Source organism: Apis mellifera, linkage group LG2 (assembly GCF_003254395.2).
Source record: "Apis mellifera strain DH4 linkage group LG2, Amel_HAv3.1, whole genome shotgun sequence".
Taxonomy (NCBI): Eukaryota; Metazoa; Arthropoda; class Insecta; order Hymenoptera; family Apidae; genus Apis; species Apis mellifera.
Genome location: NC_037639.1, coordinates 12,283,202 through 12,297,321, shown reverse-complemented (window position 1 = coordinate 12,297,321; position 14,120 = coordinate 12,283,202). Strand labels below are relative to the sequence as shown.

The window sequence follows — 14,120 nt, the reverse complement described above, 5'->3', positions numbered from 1 at the left end:
TTCAACTTGCTCGAACAAGACGTTCGACTCGCACGTTCCGTTCGTAAATTACGACTTGTTCGTCCTTTTCCGATCCGTGTTCACGTCGGCGGAAAGTTGGCGGAAATTCATTACGGAATTACACCCGCGGATTTCCCAAACGATGAGTTACTGCGCTCCACGGTTCTCCTTTAATCGGCCGGATAACACCGCGATGCGAATAATATTTCCAAGTTTCCTCGGTTAATGAGGATAGATTGGGGACCGTTGCTTGAATTTAGAGTTCACCGGTTAAACTTCGCGTTTCGCACGAGAGAGAGAGAGAGAGAGAGAGAGAGAGAGAGAGAGAGAGAGAGAGAGAAAGAGTATGTTTACAGCGCGATGAAAAAGCACGGACTCGTAAAGAATCGAGTTTCGTTAAACGTTTGCCAGGCTAGTTGCGTTAAGGCGAAGGGGGGAGGGGAGAGTCAAGTTGTTGGCCAAAAATTAGCGCGGGGAAGGAGAAGGGAAGGAAAGTTTGCCGTGTAATCTCGCGCTGCGGTTTAATTTTCCGGAATTATGCACCCGCTGGAAATGCGCGCGTATCTGAAATCCTCGTTTTCCACCGGCGATCCTTTTCGCCTTTTCGGTCGTAATAACGCGGCACGGAGGCCACTCGCGGTATTACCTTGTTTCATTAATTAATTTACACCAGCAGCGCAACACTGGATTACCGGGCTCACGAACGATTCCGTTCTTCTCGAGTAGACCTCGTCTTAAAAGGTATCGTAACCCGGCCTGCGAGGGAAGGAAAAAAAAGTGTGTGTTCGCGTGTATGTGTGTGTGTGTATACCGACCCTTACTTGCCCCTTTACTGGGGAGCGGTATAAAATTACGCACGAACTTGATGGGAACCCTTAAGTAGGACCGTGCGCGGAGCTGAGTCATAATATTAATTGGAACGTAAATTTTTCTCTAATTTGATATCTAAATTGTTGGTCGTTCGCGAACTTGGAAAAGTAAAAACTACGAAAGAGTTTTATTGAAATTGAGATGGAAACGCCGTGAAAATATTTTTCGTATTTCGATGCTCGAAGAAAATAAAGGAGAGAGGCAAAAACGTGAATAATAAGAAAGGAAGTGACGCGAGATTAGGATTAGAATTCTATGGATTCGACCCGTTGGCGCGAAAACGAAATATAGTAGCCAGTCAGTCAAATAACTACAAAGAGAATGTTCACAGACGGGGGCATTATTTTTTACGATTGTGACACTCCAGAGACGAACTTCATCCACCAGGTATGCTCGCAGGTGCTCCATATTTCATATCCTGTTGCTTTCAACACGCGGATACGTTGCGTTGAGGATATGTTAGTTCTTTAAAATGAAAATATATTGTGCGCGTGTTTTCTACGGCAATACAATGAACGGAGAAATATGTACAAGACACTTGTTCAATTTTTTTTAACATATTCTACGCCGAATTGAATTTGAACAAGGATTTTTTTAAAGGGATGGAATGCGCGAATACAATGAAATACGATAGAACAATCACATTTCACAGTTTTTACAATGCGAGAGCAACGTTGACACGAATATATATATATATATATATACGAATCAATGGAACATCATGTTCAAAGGGGGTTTATTAAATAATATTTCCTTTATTTTCAATATTAAGTATTTATTACATACAAGCATTTATACAATACGAAGTATTTTTAGACATGACTGATGATATTTAGCATTCTCAGTATTTGTATGTTTAGAAACATTTGTTCGTATGTATTGGGATTATTATTATTGTTATTATTATTATAGTTATTATTATTACGTGTCCTTATAGAATAGTTTTAGTTAGACCGAATAGAATAGTTTGAATAAATAAACTCGATAATATATGTCGTCATTGCGTAAATTCTGTCTCGGAAAGCAACGACACAGTTTTATGATTAAAAATAATCCGCGATGGATTATCGAGTTATGATACGTAAAACTGATTTGAATCCTCGTATCGATGTCGTTAACTACGCGCTTAAAGAAGCTTAGGCGATTAAAGTGTCTTAGGATTGTAATGCTTCTGTACAGCAATGTGCTAAAATTTCTCGATAAAAATACATATATATTTTTTTTTTTTTTTCGTTATCGTTAAAATATTAATTCTTAGGTTTTGCGATTAAGAGAGAAATCATTTTGGGATACAAAACACTGCGGCGTTACGTACATACATACATATATATCTATATATATATATATACGTACATATATATGTGCTCGACGTTCTTAAATTAAACAATTTTGAGGGGGGGAGGGAGAAAAAAAACCGGTAACAAGCATGCAGCGTGTGAGATTTCTTTTAAATCGATCGCGATAGAACGTATGCGGAAAGAATTCATAAGAGAACTCTTTAATATTGTACGTAGCACAAACATGAAAAGGTTAAAAAAAAAAAAAAAAAAAAAAGAGAAGAAGAAAAGAAAGAGAAAACAAACGGTACATGGAGTTTGCACAGAGTCCGTGATATATCGTGATAAATCCTTTCATGTCGATGACTTTTTTTTTTTTTTTTTTTTTACATATTTCTTTCATCCCTGCTACTTGAAAACCAAGATATTCGAATTTATACTTTATTATTATTATTATCCTTCGTATAAACAACCTTGTATATGGGACAATGTTACGCATTTTTTTTTTTTGCAAGTATTAAACGCAAAGCATGCTAATTGATTTGATAATAGTATGCCACAATAAGTATAACAAATAAACTCATGGTCATAGACACCAATTACAATGTTTGCTCATAATAACATCAGGCTTTAAAATTATCATCTTCTATCTGTATACTAGAGTATGATACCACTAGAATGAATAGCCACTACGATAATAATGGATTAACGCAATATACGAGCTTGGAATTTTGTCCGCACAATTTTCACGAAATATTCGAGCTCCTTGCTAAAAATTTCTATCATAATTATGCTAATGTCACATCATCTTTTATTGAAACATTTTACTTCACCGTAGATTTGTGTTTCATTTTCTATCGTAACTAGCAAAACATCATTTACAAACAAAATAACGATACTATCGATTCCTTATTTTATAAACGTATGCAGTGGCTATTTCACAATGCAATCGTCGTCTTCGTCATCGTCGTCATCATCACAGCTAGAAAATTTATGTTAGATTCGCGAAAACGTAATAGTAATGAAATCTAGTGGATACCTAAAGTACCAATATTAGGAGTGAGTTTTCTAATATATATAAAAAAAAAAACAAAAAAAAATAATAATAAAATAATAATAATAAAGAAAAAAAAGGAGAATATGATAAAAACAGTAAAATTGCTTGACTAGTGAGCGCACGCCCCAAAATGTAGTATGGAAGAAATGTGTTCTTTTTTTTTTTCTTTTTTTTTTTTCTTTTTCTTTACATCATATCTGCAGAAGATCTTACTAGATATGACTATATGTATATAATATATATTCGTTTTCTATACTCAAATTCTATAGGTAATATTATACTATATCTCTTATATAAGGACAATCATTGGAGCTTACCTCCTACGTCATTTTGGCAGATATAAGTTTCAGTAAAATATTTCAACCAATTCATCATATTCTTGTGCTATCTTGTTTGTCAAGCCGTTTTACACGTTCGTTTACGTATAAAGATTTCATTGTACCGATTGTTCGCGTCGTCAAAATTCGATAAAAATCTCGTTCCATTACAATTCTCGATAAAAACTTTTCTAAACGCGACACGTTTATGGGCGAATTGTAATTATACGCGTGAAATTGATTTAATGAAAAAAAAAATTTTTTTTTTTTTTTAATACAATAAAATATATATACGCGTATTTCAAATCAATAATTTTATAAACAGGCCTTATTCCCTTTAAAGGTTCTTCTAAAAAGATTTATACCTAATAGCATACGATAACGGACTGAGTTTGCCTATTTGCTGTTACATAATATTAATAATTAACATTATATATTATTTTACATTTCTCGTGACGTTCAAGGACAAAGTAGTCTTTTTTTTTTTCTTTTTCTTTTTCTTTTTCTTTTTGACGTAGTGCCCCCCGTTTTTCTCTACTTAGGTCTCCATTTCTACACATCGATAGCGCTTATTTACATTATTTCATAAATGACATCGTTTCGAATATTATATATACCCGTTGCTCGCTGCAAAGCACGGGTATTTTATTATTATTATTTCTTTTTTTTTTTTTCTTTTTTAATTCTTTTTTCTTAATTCTTTTTTTCAATCCAATCGCTCTCTTCTTCCTTTCACCAGAATGATTAATACGCGCATTATGATAAAAGATCTGTAGATCAAGAACAGTGTGTTACATTCACATCGTGTATAATACGTCAGTATTATCGCGTTAATAATACGCAAACGTACCTGGTACTTGACTATTATCTTGTGGTTTGTTGTTCATAAAAGAATCCTGGAACGGATTTACATTGGCATTAGCAGCGGTAGGCATATACGTGTTTGCCATTGGAGTGAAAGGTATAGCTGCTGGATTTAGGTTCGAGTTGAGGGTGTCTTCATTGGCCAAATTGGATGTCAGTTGGAGTATTGGACCACTACTGCTATTACTGAGAGAGTCGAATTCCGTTAGGTCTAACAGGTTGTTGGTCACGTTGTTTTGTTTGCTATAAAATCAGCGAAAGGAAACATACAAATACTAAATAATAGGCGATTAATACTAGATACTACCGCATCAGCGTTATCGTAATTTCTAAGATAATAAAAATTATAATCGCTAAATCGATCAAGCCAATCATAGGCGATTCGTATCGAGAAACTAAATTTTGCTAATATCAATGTGTGCACTAACTCGTACGATTATTCATGTTAATAACTATTTCTTTATATCTTAATTTAAAAGTTATACATGTATATATATTTTTTTTAAATCTAACACGTCTAAAAAGATTTTAACGAACAATGAAGGAGAAATAAAGAATTAACAGACTATGCACTGAATCTTTTCAAATTATTCGTCTCGTATCTAATTTATAATTATAAAAAAAATTTGAAAGCAAACATTAATCCTGAAAAATATCTTACAATCGAGTCAATTTGCGAGATAATATTTAATCTTGCATTAGCACTATTATATCTTATACTAATATTTTGAAAGGCAGCTACTTTAATACTGTAAAGCAGCTATAAAAAAAAGCATTTCTATGTATTTGAGAATTAAACTTACAAAAAAATTTTATGGCATAACGTAAATCGTATAAGAAACACAATTAACATAGAAAAGAATTTCTCTTTTCGATAAAATTATACATTAAGTAATATAGATAAATGATTACCATACAGCAGGTTTTATCGATAATGATTTTTCAACCATATTCCTATTTTCTCTCATTCATAGACAGAATAAGATGAAAAATGTTCATGCCCCGGCATAGTTAACTTCCTATAGGGATCGTGGAATGGATTGTGTGAAATATATATATGTATATGTACTTCTTTTCTTTTTCTTTTTCTTTTTTTTTTTTTTTACAACAAAAAAAAATAACTTTAAAATGTGTGGAGGTTGATAGTACATAGCAAAAGTAGACAGTAAGTTGACACGTACTGCTGGATGATATACAACGCAAACATAAAGAACATGTACAAAGTAGAGCAAAGAAAAGTAGAAGCCACACCATATTGATACAATTAATTCACAACATGCAATGGTGGTAATAAAGTCGATAAGAAGAAATGTTAATACAAACATTGTACTTAAGGCATACACGTTGAACTTGAGTGGTAACTAGTAGTGGAGGAAAGATAAAGTAATAGCTCACCAAAGATTACACACTGTAAATATAAAAATATATGAAAACATAATAATATATAGAAACAGTGTATCTTTGATGAACTTTTGTGATAAAATTATAGACAAAATTTTTTAGATGAGTCATTAAATTTATGCTATTTATCCTTCTTTACATTATGTACACTGAATTTATTATTGATTAATTGATATTTAACGCTATAGCTCTGTTAGTTTCTTAACATTTCCATGCTTTGTATAACATTACATTTTTTTTTCTTTTTTTTATGCCATTAACATATTACTAAAAAGAATCGGCGTACAATATAAGTTAAATTTTTCATTATTCCTTTAGATGTCTACCTAAAAATAGTATATTTTTAAACTAGCACACGATTAAATATAAATTATAAAATATATATAAGTATAATAGATAATACACAATATACATTCCTCATACCTCTCGAGTTACCGATGATATAATATTATATATAATTTGTTAGTTATATTAATATAGTCGTGCGATTAGGTGAATTTTCATTAGCAATATATAATTGCCATAAATATTTTTTTTATATTTGTCAACCATTGCTCTGACTACTTTTGCAATGTACAATATAGTATGTAAAGTCGTTTGCATTATAATGATAGTTTATTATAAAGCAATTTTTACCGAGCTAAATGGAATTTTATAAGCAGTTCCTTCCAATGTGACTCATGGATAAAGCGCAATAAATTTTTGTTAATTAAATAACTATGTATAGTGTACATGTAGCGTAGATATATTCTCAAACTTAATTTTTCCGTTATCATACGGGTATCACAAAAAACATCTCAAACAACAAAATTCATTATATACATATTAACGATTCTCATATTAATTCTCAACATACCATTATAAGTGCCTTTAAAATTCAGAATAATCGTATTGCAGAATTATGATTTTTCAACATATATTTCTTAATTGTTCTTTTCTAGAACAATCAAATGCATTATGCAATGCATTTATTAATTTTTTTTTTGTTTCATGGTCAAAAAATCATACGTTATGCTTATTATGTGTGTATTTAATGTGGCACATTTTTTATATGTATATATATATATATATATATATATATATATATATTCGTTTAGAAAACAATGTTCACACTCTAGCCATTTTATTCAGCGTTTAACATTCTAGTTGAAAAAATGGAGGGTTATGATAAAAAATAATAATATTAAATCTGCAACAACAATGATAAAGTTACATAGATAAAAGCAATATTATTATTACGCAGTAATTTGGATATAGAGTAACTAATTAAATAAATTTTAAAAATTGTTATTTATAGTTCACATTGTATGCATGTGCGTGTCTATTAATTCCTTGTGAGTCTATAAACAACTTTATATTGTATAAATGACTAGAGCGGTACCCTGAATCATTCATTATATGAATTGTTATATATATATATATATATATATATATATATATATTCGTTTTAAATCAAGATTTAAGAATACATTTAATATTAATGATTACGAATGCACTTTTCACATATTATTCTATGTTAGCATGTATGTTCATGATTGTAGTTGTATTACATATGATTCGTATTCCGATTCAGATTTATTATATTTTGATTTTTTTTTTTTTTCCTTTACTTTTTTATGATTTTAATACATTCTAACCTTTTTTTTCCTTTTTTCAATTATATTTTATGTGACGAATACGTTCATATATATTTATGAACGGTACTAAAAATCAGTCAATATTTTTATTTTTATAATATGGCTAGTATTGTGCAATTATTTATATTATATTAATTATATTAGCCATAATTTTGCTTTCTAAACGAAACTACAATTAAGTTTAGTAAATATATATATATATATATATATATATATATTTTTGTATATATCAATTTTTGTATATATTCGCACAAAATTCTAGTTAAAATATGCATTTCGTAGAAATGATATTCTAAAATATTCGCTATTTATTATTTTTCGGATTAAAAAGATTGTTTTTTTTTTTTTTTTTTGAAAAATATTCTTATTCTATGCGACGAAAAAAAGAACTAAAAAATGAAATAAATATATTCTCATAAAACATTGTGAAAATTTCTAATGCGTGGGTGTACACTGTGTAAGGAGTTTTTAGCAACGTTCGCTAAACTGATACAAGCCTTGTACGGGCATTCATAATATTATTATTGTCGAATGATCTAAAAATCAAATGAACTTACAATTCTTTGAGATGCTCTTCGATGTTATTTTTCATATTTTTTTATTATCGATGAGAAATCCAGTTATATCTTGGATTTTTTTTTCTTTTTTTTCTTTTTTTTTTTTTTTTTTTTAATGGTGGTTGGTAAATGTCAGTATATAACTCTTACGCTAATATAAATGCTCGTTACGAATCTGTAACTTTGAAGTTGTTATACTTACACAGTGGCATTATCCAGTGTAATTGATTGACTGTTGATACCGTTTCCATGATTTGTATGATGACCATTCAGTTCTCCTTCCACATTACCCTGATTATTATCCAATACAATTTTATTTTCATTAATGCCATTACTATGCGTGCCGTTATGCACAATGTCCGTAGTAGTATTGTTTTCCGTATGATGAGCACGCTGCTCTCCGCTAATGAATTGTTGAGTCGCCTCGGATATCAGACTGGCTGTCATAACATCCTCGCTTTTATTAACTGGTGCTGTTTTATTTTCATCGTTAGGACTGTCTTCTTTCAATTTATCGCCATCACCACCTTCACCCTACAAATTACATTTACGTAAACATCTCCATATTCATCGATAGAAAAAATTAACCAAGACAAAAATTCTAGGATAAATTTACAATCTCACCTTCGTAGGTGTGTTACTCTGATTTTTTCCACGGGTTCTAAGCATAATTGCCTCGACGCGTTTACGTCTAGCGAGTCTCTCTTCCTCTTCTCTCTTAACGCGTTCTGCCATTTCGATCCGTTGTCTGTAATCATTTAATCGATAAACACTCCGTGGATATAACGCAAAACCAATGTGTCAATTCAAAGAAATCATCCGACCTTTCCGCTTCTTCCCTTGCTTTCCGTTCAGCCTCCTCTTTCTCCTGTTTCTGACGAGCCTCCTCTTCCCTTCTTCTCCTGTCCTCTTCCTCGCGACGTTTCGCTTCCTCTATCGCCAGTCTCAGTCTCTGTTCCTCAGCTTCTCGAGCTTCGTTAGCCAAACGAAGCGTTTCCTCCTCCAAACGCCGCTGTTCCTCCTCTTCGGCGCGCAATCTCTCGGCCTCTAAACGGGCTTCCTCCTCCTGTAAAAAGGATAGAACAAGTCCCTTTCCTTCATCGTCCACGAACAACGCGGATATATCTTTCATACGGAGGACCTATTTAAAACCTCACCTGTCGTTGGCGTTCAAGTTCGGCTTCCCGTTCAGCCTGCTCTCTAGCTAATCTTCTACGTTCGGCTATAGCTGCCTTAGCTTCCTCTTCCGTAGTGATCCGGATCTTCGCTATCATCGATGCTGGAAAAAAAAAATTTCAAGAAAAAAGGGAAAGGGGGGGAAAAAAAATTTATTCCTGAATCCTCTCAATACTCCAATATTGAAAAGGTCCAACTCAGCTTACCAGACATATCGACCTGTTCCTCCACGTTGCTCTCGGACTTGGCCTCGGCTTCCTTCTTGGCAGCTTTCGGCGTTTCTTGAGATCGCACAGCCGATTGATTCTCCTGATTCAAATTAGTCTCGTCCTTCGCCTGCTTGGACACGATATTGGATTGCTCTATAACGGCCGGCTTCTTCACCTCGTCGTTACCCTGTTCCGCGGCGCTTATCTCGTGCTGCGATTGATTAAACGAAACGGGAATATAAACGGCGATCGATCATTGGAGCGCGTCGGATGATATACCACGGTACATCATCCCGTTAACGAACGAGGAAATTAATTACCTGCGTTTTCTCGCTGCCTTGATCTTTCTTCTCCTCGTGCTTATCCTCCAATTTATCCTCCTTCCCCTCGCTTTTTATTATCTCCCCGGTACTACCGCGGATCAATGGAGCGTTCTCGGCGCCAGGACTCTGCAACGGTGTCACTTTCGGGGTTATCCGAGGCGAAGCCTTCGCGTTCTTCACCAGCTTCTCGGCCGGCTTCTTCATCTCCGCCGATTTCGGTGCAGACGTTTTCTTTGGAGTGCTATGGACCTTTGGCAGTGGCGGCTTCGAATCTTTCGGCGACTTTGTCTCGCTCACTAGATCTGTACAACATTCATCGCACCAATTTATTCCACCCTAACACCCTCTTCCCTTATCTATATTACACGTACACGCGAGGTATTTAAATGTGCAATCTCTACGTCAATAACAAGAGGAAGAAGACGATCAATAATGATTCAAAAAAAAAAAAAAAAAAGAAAATCAATGGAAAGAAAAAAGAATTATACCGTGACTAATGAAAAAGAAAAAAAGAAAAAGAAAAATACTAACAAAAATAGCATAAAAATCAACAAGTTGATAAAATAGAAAAACCGGAAAAAAGAGACGCGGACAAAGTGTCGGCAAACAAAGTATTCGGGTCCAAGTATCGCGCGGTTAAAAAGAGAATTTCTTCTCGTCGAATGGATTCGCACGCTCGTTGCGCCCGTGCGAAACGAGCACTTTCGAGCGGCGGCTCGACACTCTTCCTTTACCTTCGTTTATTTTCTTTTTCTTTTTCTTTTTCTTTTTTTTTAAATAACGAAAAGAAAAAAAAAGAATATTCAAAAAAAGGCATGCTCACTGTGTCGTTCTGTGACCGAAACACCGGTACCGGCAATAGAAGCAGGTCGCGGTCGACGCGGGGCAGCTGTACGGGGACGCAGATTGACGTTACTGCTGCCCACACTGCTGGCGCTTTGCTGACTCATGGAGCTGTGCGGTCGTGATGGGCTGTTCGGTGTCACCTCCCCGCTGCGGATGCCTACGCGTACCCACCCAAGGTGAACATCTCTTGATTTACGTGTGTTTTATGGATTTGCGTTTGTCACGCGTTAAAAAAACATTCGAGCGAGTAAGTGAGATCGGCGTGAAATGCGGCGGTCCTTCGTGTTGTGTTTCGCCGCGGCATTTCACAAGTGTATCTTTCTCCTTTTCTCGTGCCTGTGTTTTACACGTCGTTCGATCGTCTCTCTCTCACACACACACACACACACACACACACACATATATCATACACGCGCGCGCGGGCGCGATGCCGCGATGCTGACGCATTCGTACATATATACTGTCTCGACAAACTAATCGTATTTTCTTTGTCTCCTTTTTTTCTTTTTTTTTCCTGTTTTTCATCCGATTCCCGATCGATTTATTTCATAATAACATTCGAGCAAACGTGGATAATATATGTAATATAACATATGTATGTATATTAAAAAAAAGATAGATACAAGTAGCGAAATTAAATAGAAAACAAGCACCGCCACCAAAAATATTATTGATCGTGTCGTATATGTGAGATGTATGTACATCGGAGAGTATTGTAAATTGAGAGGGGGAGAGAAAAAAAAAAAAAAAAAGAAAAGAGGCAGAAATAATATAAATAATTTTAAAAGAAACAAGACGTAACGAAAGATATTATGGATACCTCGTTAACGCAGCAAGAAAGAAAAGAATCGTTGAACGAAAGTGGAGCGATAAATGTATTGCACACTAAATACGATTGCGGTTCGTCTGTACACAGTCTATTATTGTGCGTAAAAAACGTGTGTATACGTGGTAATATATATATATATATATATATATATATATATATATATATAAATAGATATATACATATGAAAAAAAATTTTGTGTGGCTTACCAGAGAACGTTAGAGCGTACCTTCACCCCTGGGTACCGAAAAGCCGTTGAGATCTCAGTTTGTTTTCTTAGCAGGAGAGCGTTTTGTTAATCAATTCAGTTTCGTAAAATAAAACACACACAGAAAAAAAAAAAAATAAAAAAAATAAAAAGAATTTCATGCATTCGTATATCGTTGTTAAAAAAAAAAAAAAGTAGAAAAAAAAAAAAGAACACAAACGTTGGTTACAGAAAAAATATTTGAAGCGTGAAACGCTTTGAAGAACGTTTGGTTAGTCCAGCGCTTAAGCGTGAGATCTTCTATCCGTCTTTCTCGCGGAATCGCACGAAAAGTATCCGAAGTGTAGCAAGAATTTTCCGTTTTATTGATTCACAATGGCTCCTCACTGCATTCGTACGCATGCACATGTGCACCCAACTCAAATTATACGGAACGACAACAACAAACTGATGCCGAGCACAGCCCGATTCTAATCCGATTAGATCCCCATTTCAGATTCCAAATACGAATGGAAACGCGAATCGTGAAATCGGGGGTGGAAGGGAGGCGAGAGAGTCGAAGTTAGGCGTGAAATAAAGCGAATCGTCACCGTCCAACTTGTCGTAACCGCGATAGTATTGAGCGCAAAAGAAACATCGATTGGAGAGATTCAATGATTCAGATCTCGACGATGATGAACGATATCATACCGATACATCAAGAGGATCTCTTAAAAGATAGAGAGAGAATATCATCGAGTTGAGTGCACAAGAACGATCTTACCTTGTTGCTGTTGGTTCTGATGCTCGCGGGCTTTGCGACGGAGTCTCTCGGCCCTCGTTGGTCTCGGCATCGGAACCGCGCCTGGCAATGTACCCATGCTACGAGAGTTATCTGAGCGTTTCAGGCTCTTGCCCCCGGACGCAGCTAAATGTGACATGCTGCGACTCATGCTAGAAGCGCTCAGAGGCTGGCTTTGCTGTTCCGTCAATGTGCTAAGTTCTGTCGGACGTTTCCTAGGCTGCGCCAGTTGGTCCAGCCTGGACATGGAGTAAGTCCTACCTGGCGAACGTGTGAAGGCCTTCGCGCTCGAGCTACGCCCGGATGTCGGCGGTCCGTCACGTGGCGACGGTATCGTTGGCATCAGATCGGTGCGCCTCCTGTTCACCCGCAGATAAACCGAGCTAGGGGTTCCCGGCGTTCCGTCGCTTTCTTCACCTGCAATCGAGTTTCCCTTAGAAGCGAAGCGGCCACAAGCGTCGCCGGAAACTGCGCGATTATTAACAACGTGTGTAACAAGGTGCGCGTACACATCCTCTCAACATCGCAACATAAAAAAATGTCCTTCATGGAATCCGGTGTTTTTCTCTGTGCGTGTACGTGTTCGTGTGCGTGTCGCGTGTTGTGTACATTCCCCTTTTTTTTCTTGCCTACTCAAATTTTCAAAATATCATCGCTGCTCTTCATGCTTGTTCTCTCCGTATCTGTGTGTGTATGCCTGTGTGTGTTTTTTTTGTGCGTGTAGGTGCGAAGCGAAGATAGAAAGAGTCGTTGTGCTACGAGATACACATAGCTTTGGACGTCATTCGACAACGCTACCAGAAACGAAAATCTCGAGCGACGATCTCGAGACGAGGACAAATTGATGTATCGCGTTACGGTAGAGGAGGACACGATATTAAGTGCGATCGGGGGAAACAACGTGAAACTGGGAACGTGTACGAACGACGTTAAACGGAAAAGCGATACAGGTATAATATAAACGGTGCATGCAAATTGATAGATCCGGTAAAAATCCGGTAAAGCGATAAAAAGGAAAGAGACCCCACGCATGCAATAATACGATACGAAAGAAAATGTCTTGTGCCGTGTTCGATTTTAAAGGCCGTTGTGTCGGTGTTGCGATGTTGTGAATCTAAGAGATGAGGAAAAATGACGAAAGAAGCCGTTTGTGAAAAAAAGTAAGCGAAATCTAGAGAAGAGGAATATCATGAATTCGAATCTATCTTCGTTGGTATCTTCGTTAATAAAAGCGTATTTATCCGAGTGAATTGAAAACAACTTTGTAAAGAAATATAATTTATCCGAGATACAAAGATTTATCGAATTGAAAATTTAATTCGGAATACGGTATTATGTAGTGATGTAATCGGTTTATATGGAAATACGTATATATGGATGTATGCATGGCGATTTTTATATAACGAGAAAACATAATGCGAGGAAAATATAATCAAACGATAGTCGTCTGTGTCGTAAAAAGTTCGTATTCGATTCAATTGATGCACCTCAGCTTCTCGATATTTACTTCCATTTTCGTAATGAAGGAACTTGACAAAAATGAATCCGTATATAATAAAATAATAATTGTATTAACAAGAGGAACGATGGTTAGATCCGATTAATTAGCTCTTCTAATGTAACAATATTACGAGTGGTTAGTAAACAAATCCATCGTAATGTATGTAAATGTTAGTATTGTTAGTATAAAACTTTAAATAGCGTTAGGATGCATATGACTAACTAACAGTGGTACGCGTCGTCCAACACCGATATCCTTTCGTTCGATAA

The 14,120-nt window shown here is 35.4% G+C and overlaps 1 protein-coding gene across 38 annotated transcripts in view; it reads right to left on the bottom strand.

The window, feature by feature from the left end:
* Positions 1 to 2,086: 2,086 nt before the first annotated feature.
* The window catches only part of LOC408685 (MAP7 domain-containing protein 1), a 145,421-nt gene continuing 133,387 nt past the window's right edge, over positions 2,087 to 14,120 (bottom strand). For 32 of the 38 annotated variants that reach the window (XM_026439251.1, XM_026439255.1, XM_026439259.1 and 29 more), the window contains 10 exons: positions 12,333 to 12,767; positions 10,512 to 10,691; positions 9,686 to 9,990; positions 9,363 to 9,576; positions 9,138 to 9,259; positions 8,805 to 9,046; positions 8,605 to 8,728; positions 8,183 to 8,514; positions 4,372 to 4,628; positions 2,087 to 4,291 (listed from right to left, as the gene is read on the bottom strand). In XM_026439251.1, coding sequence (XP_026295036.1) covers positions 4,278 to 4,291; positions 4,372 to 4,628; positions 8,183 to 8,514; positions 8,605 to 8,728; positions 8,805 to 9,046; positions 9,138 to 9,259; positions 9,363 to 9,576; positions 9,686 to 9,990; positions 10,512 to 10,691; positions 12,333 to 12,767 — 2,225 coding nt within the window. In that variant the 3' untranslated portion in view covers positions 2,087 to 4,277. The remainder of the gene's footprint in view (positions 4,292 to 4,371; positions 4,629 to 8,182; positions 8,515 to 8,604; positions 8,729 to 8,804; positions 9,047 to 9,137; positions 9,260 to 9,362; positions 9,577 to 9,685; positions 9,991 to 10,511; positions 10,692 to 12,332; positions 12,768 to 14,120) is intronic. The other 6 variants (XM_016910749.2, XM_026439245.1, XM_026439261.1 and 3 more) reach the window with 3 other exon arrangements.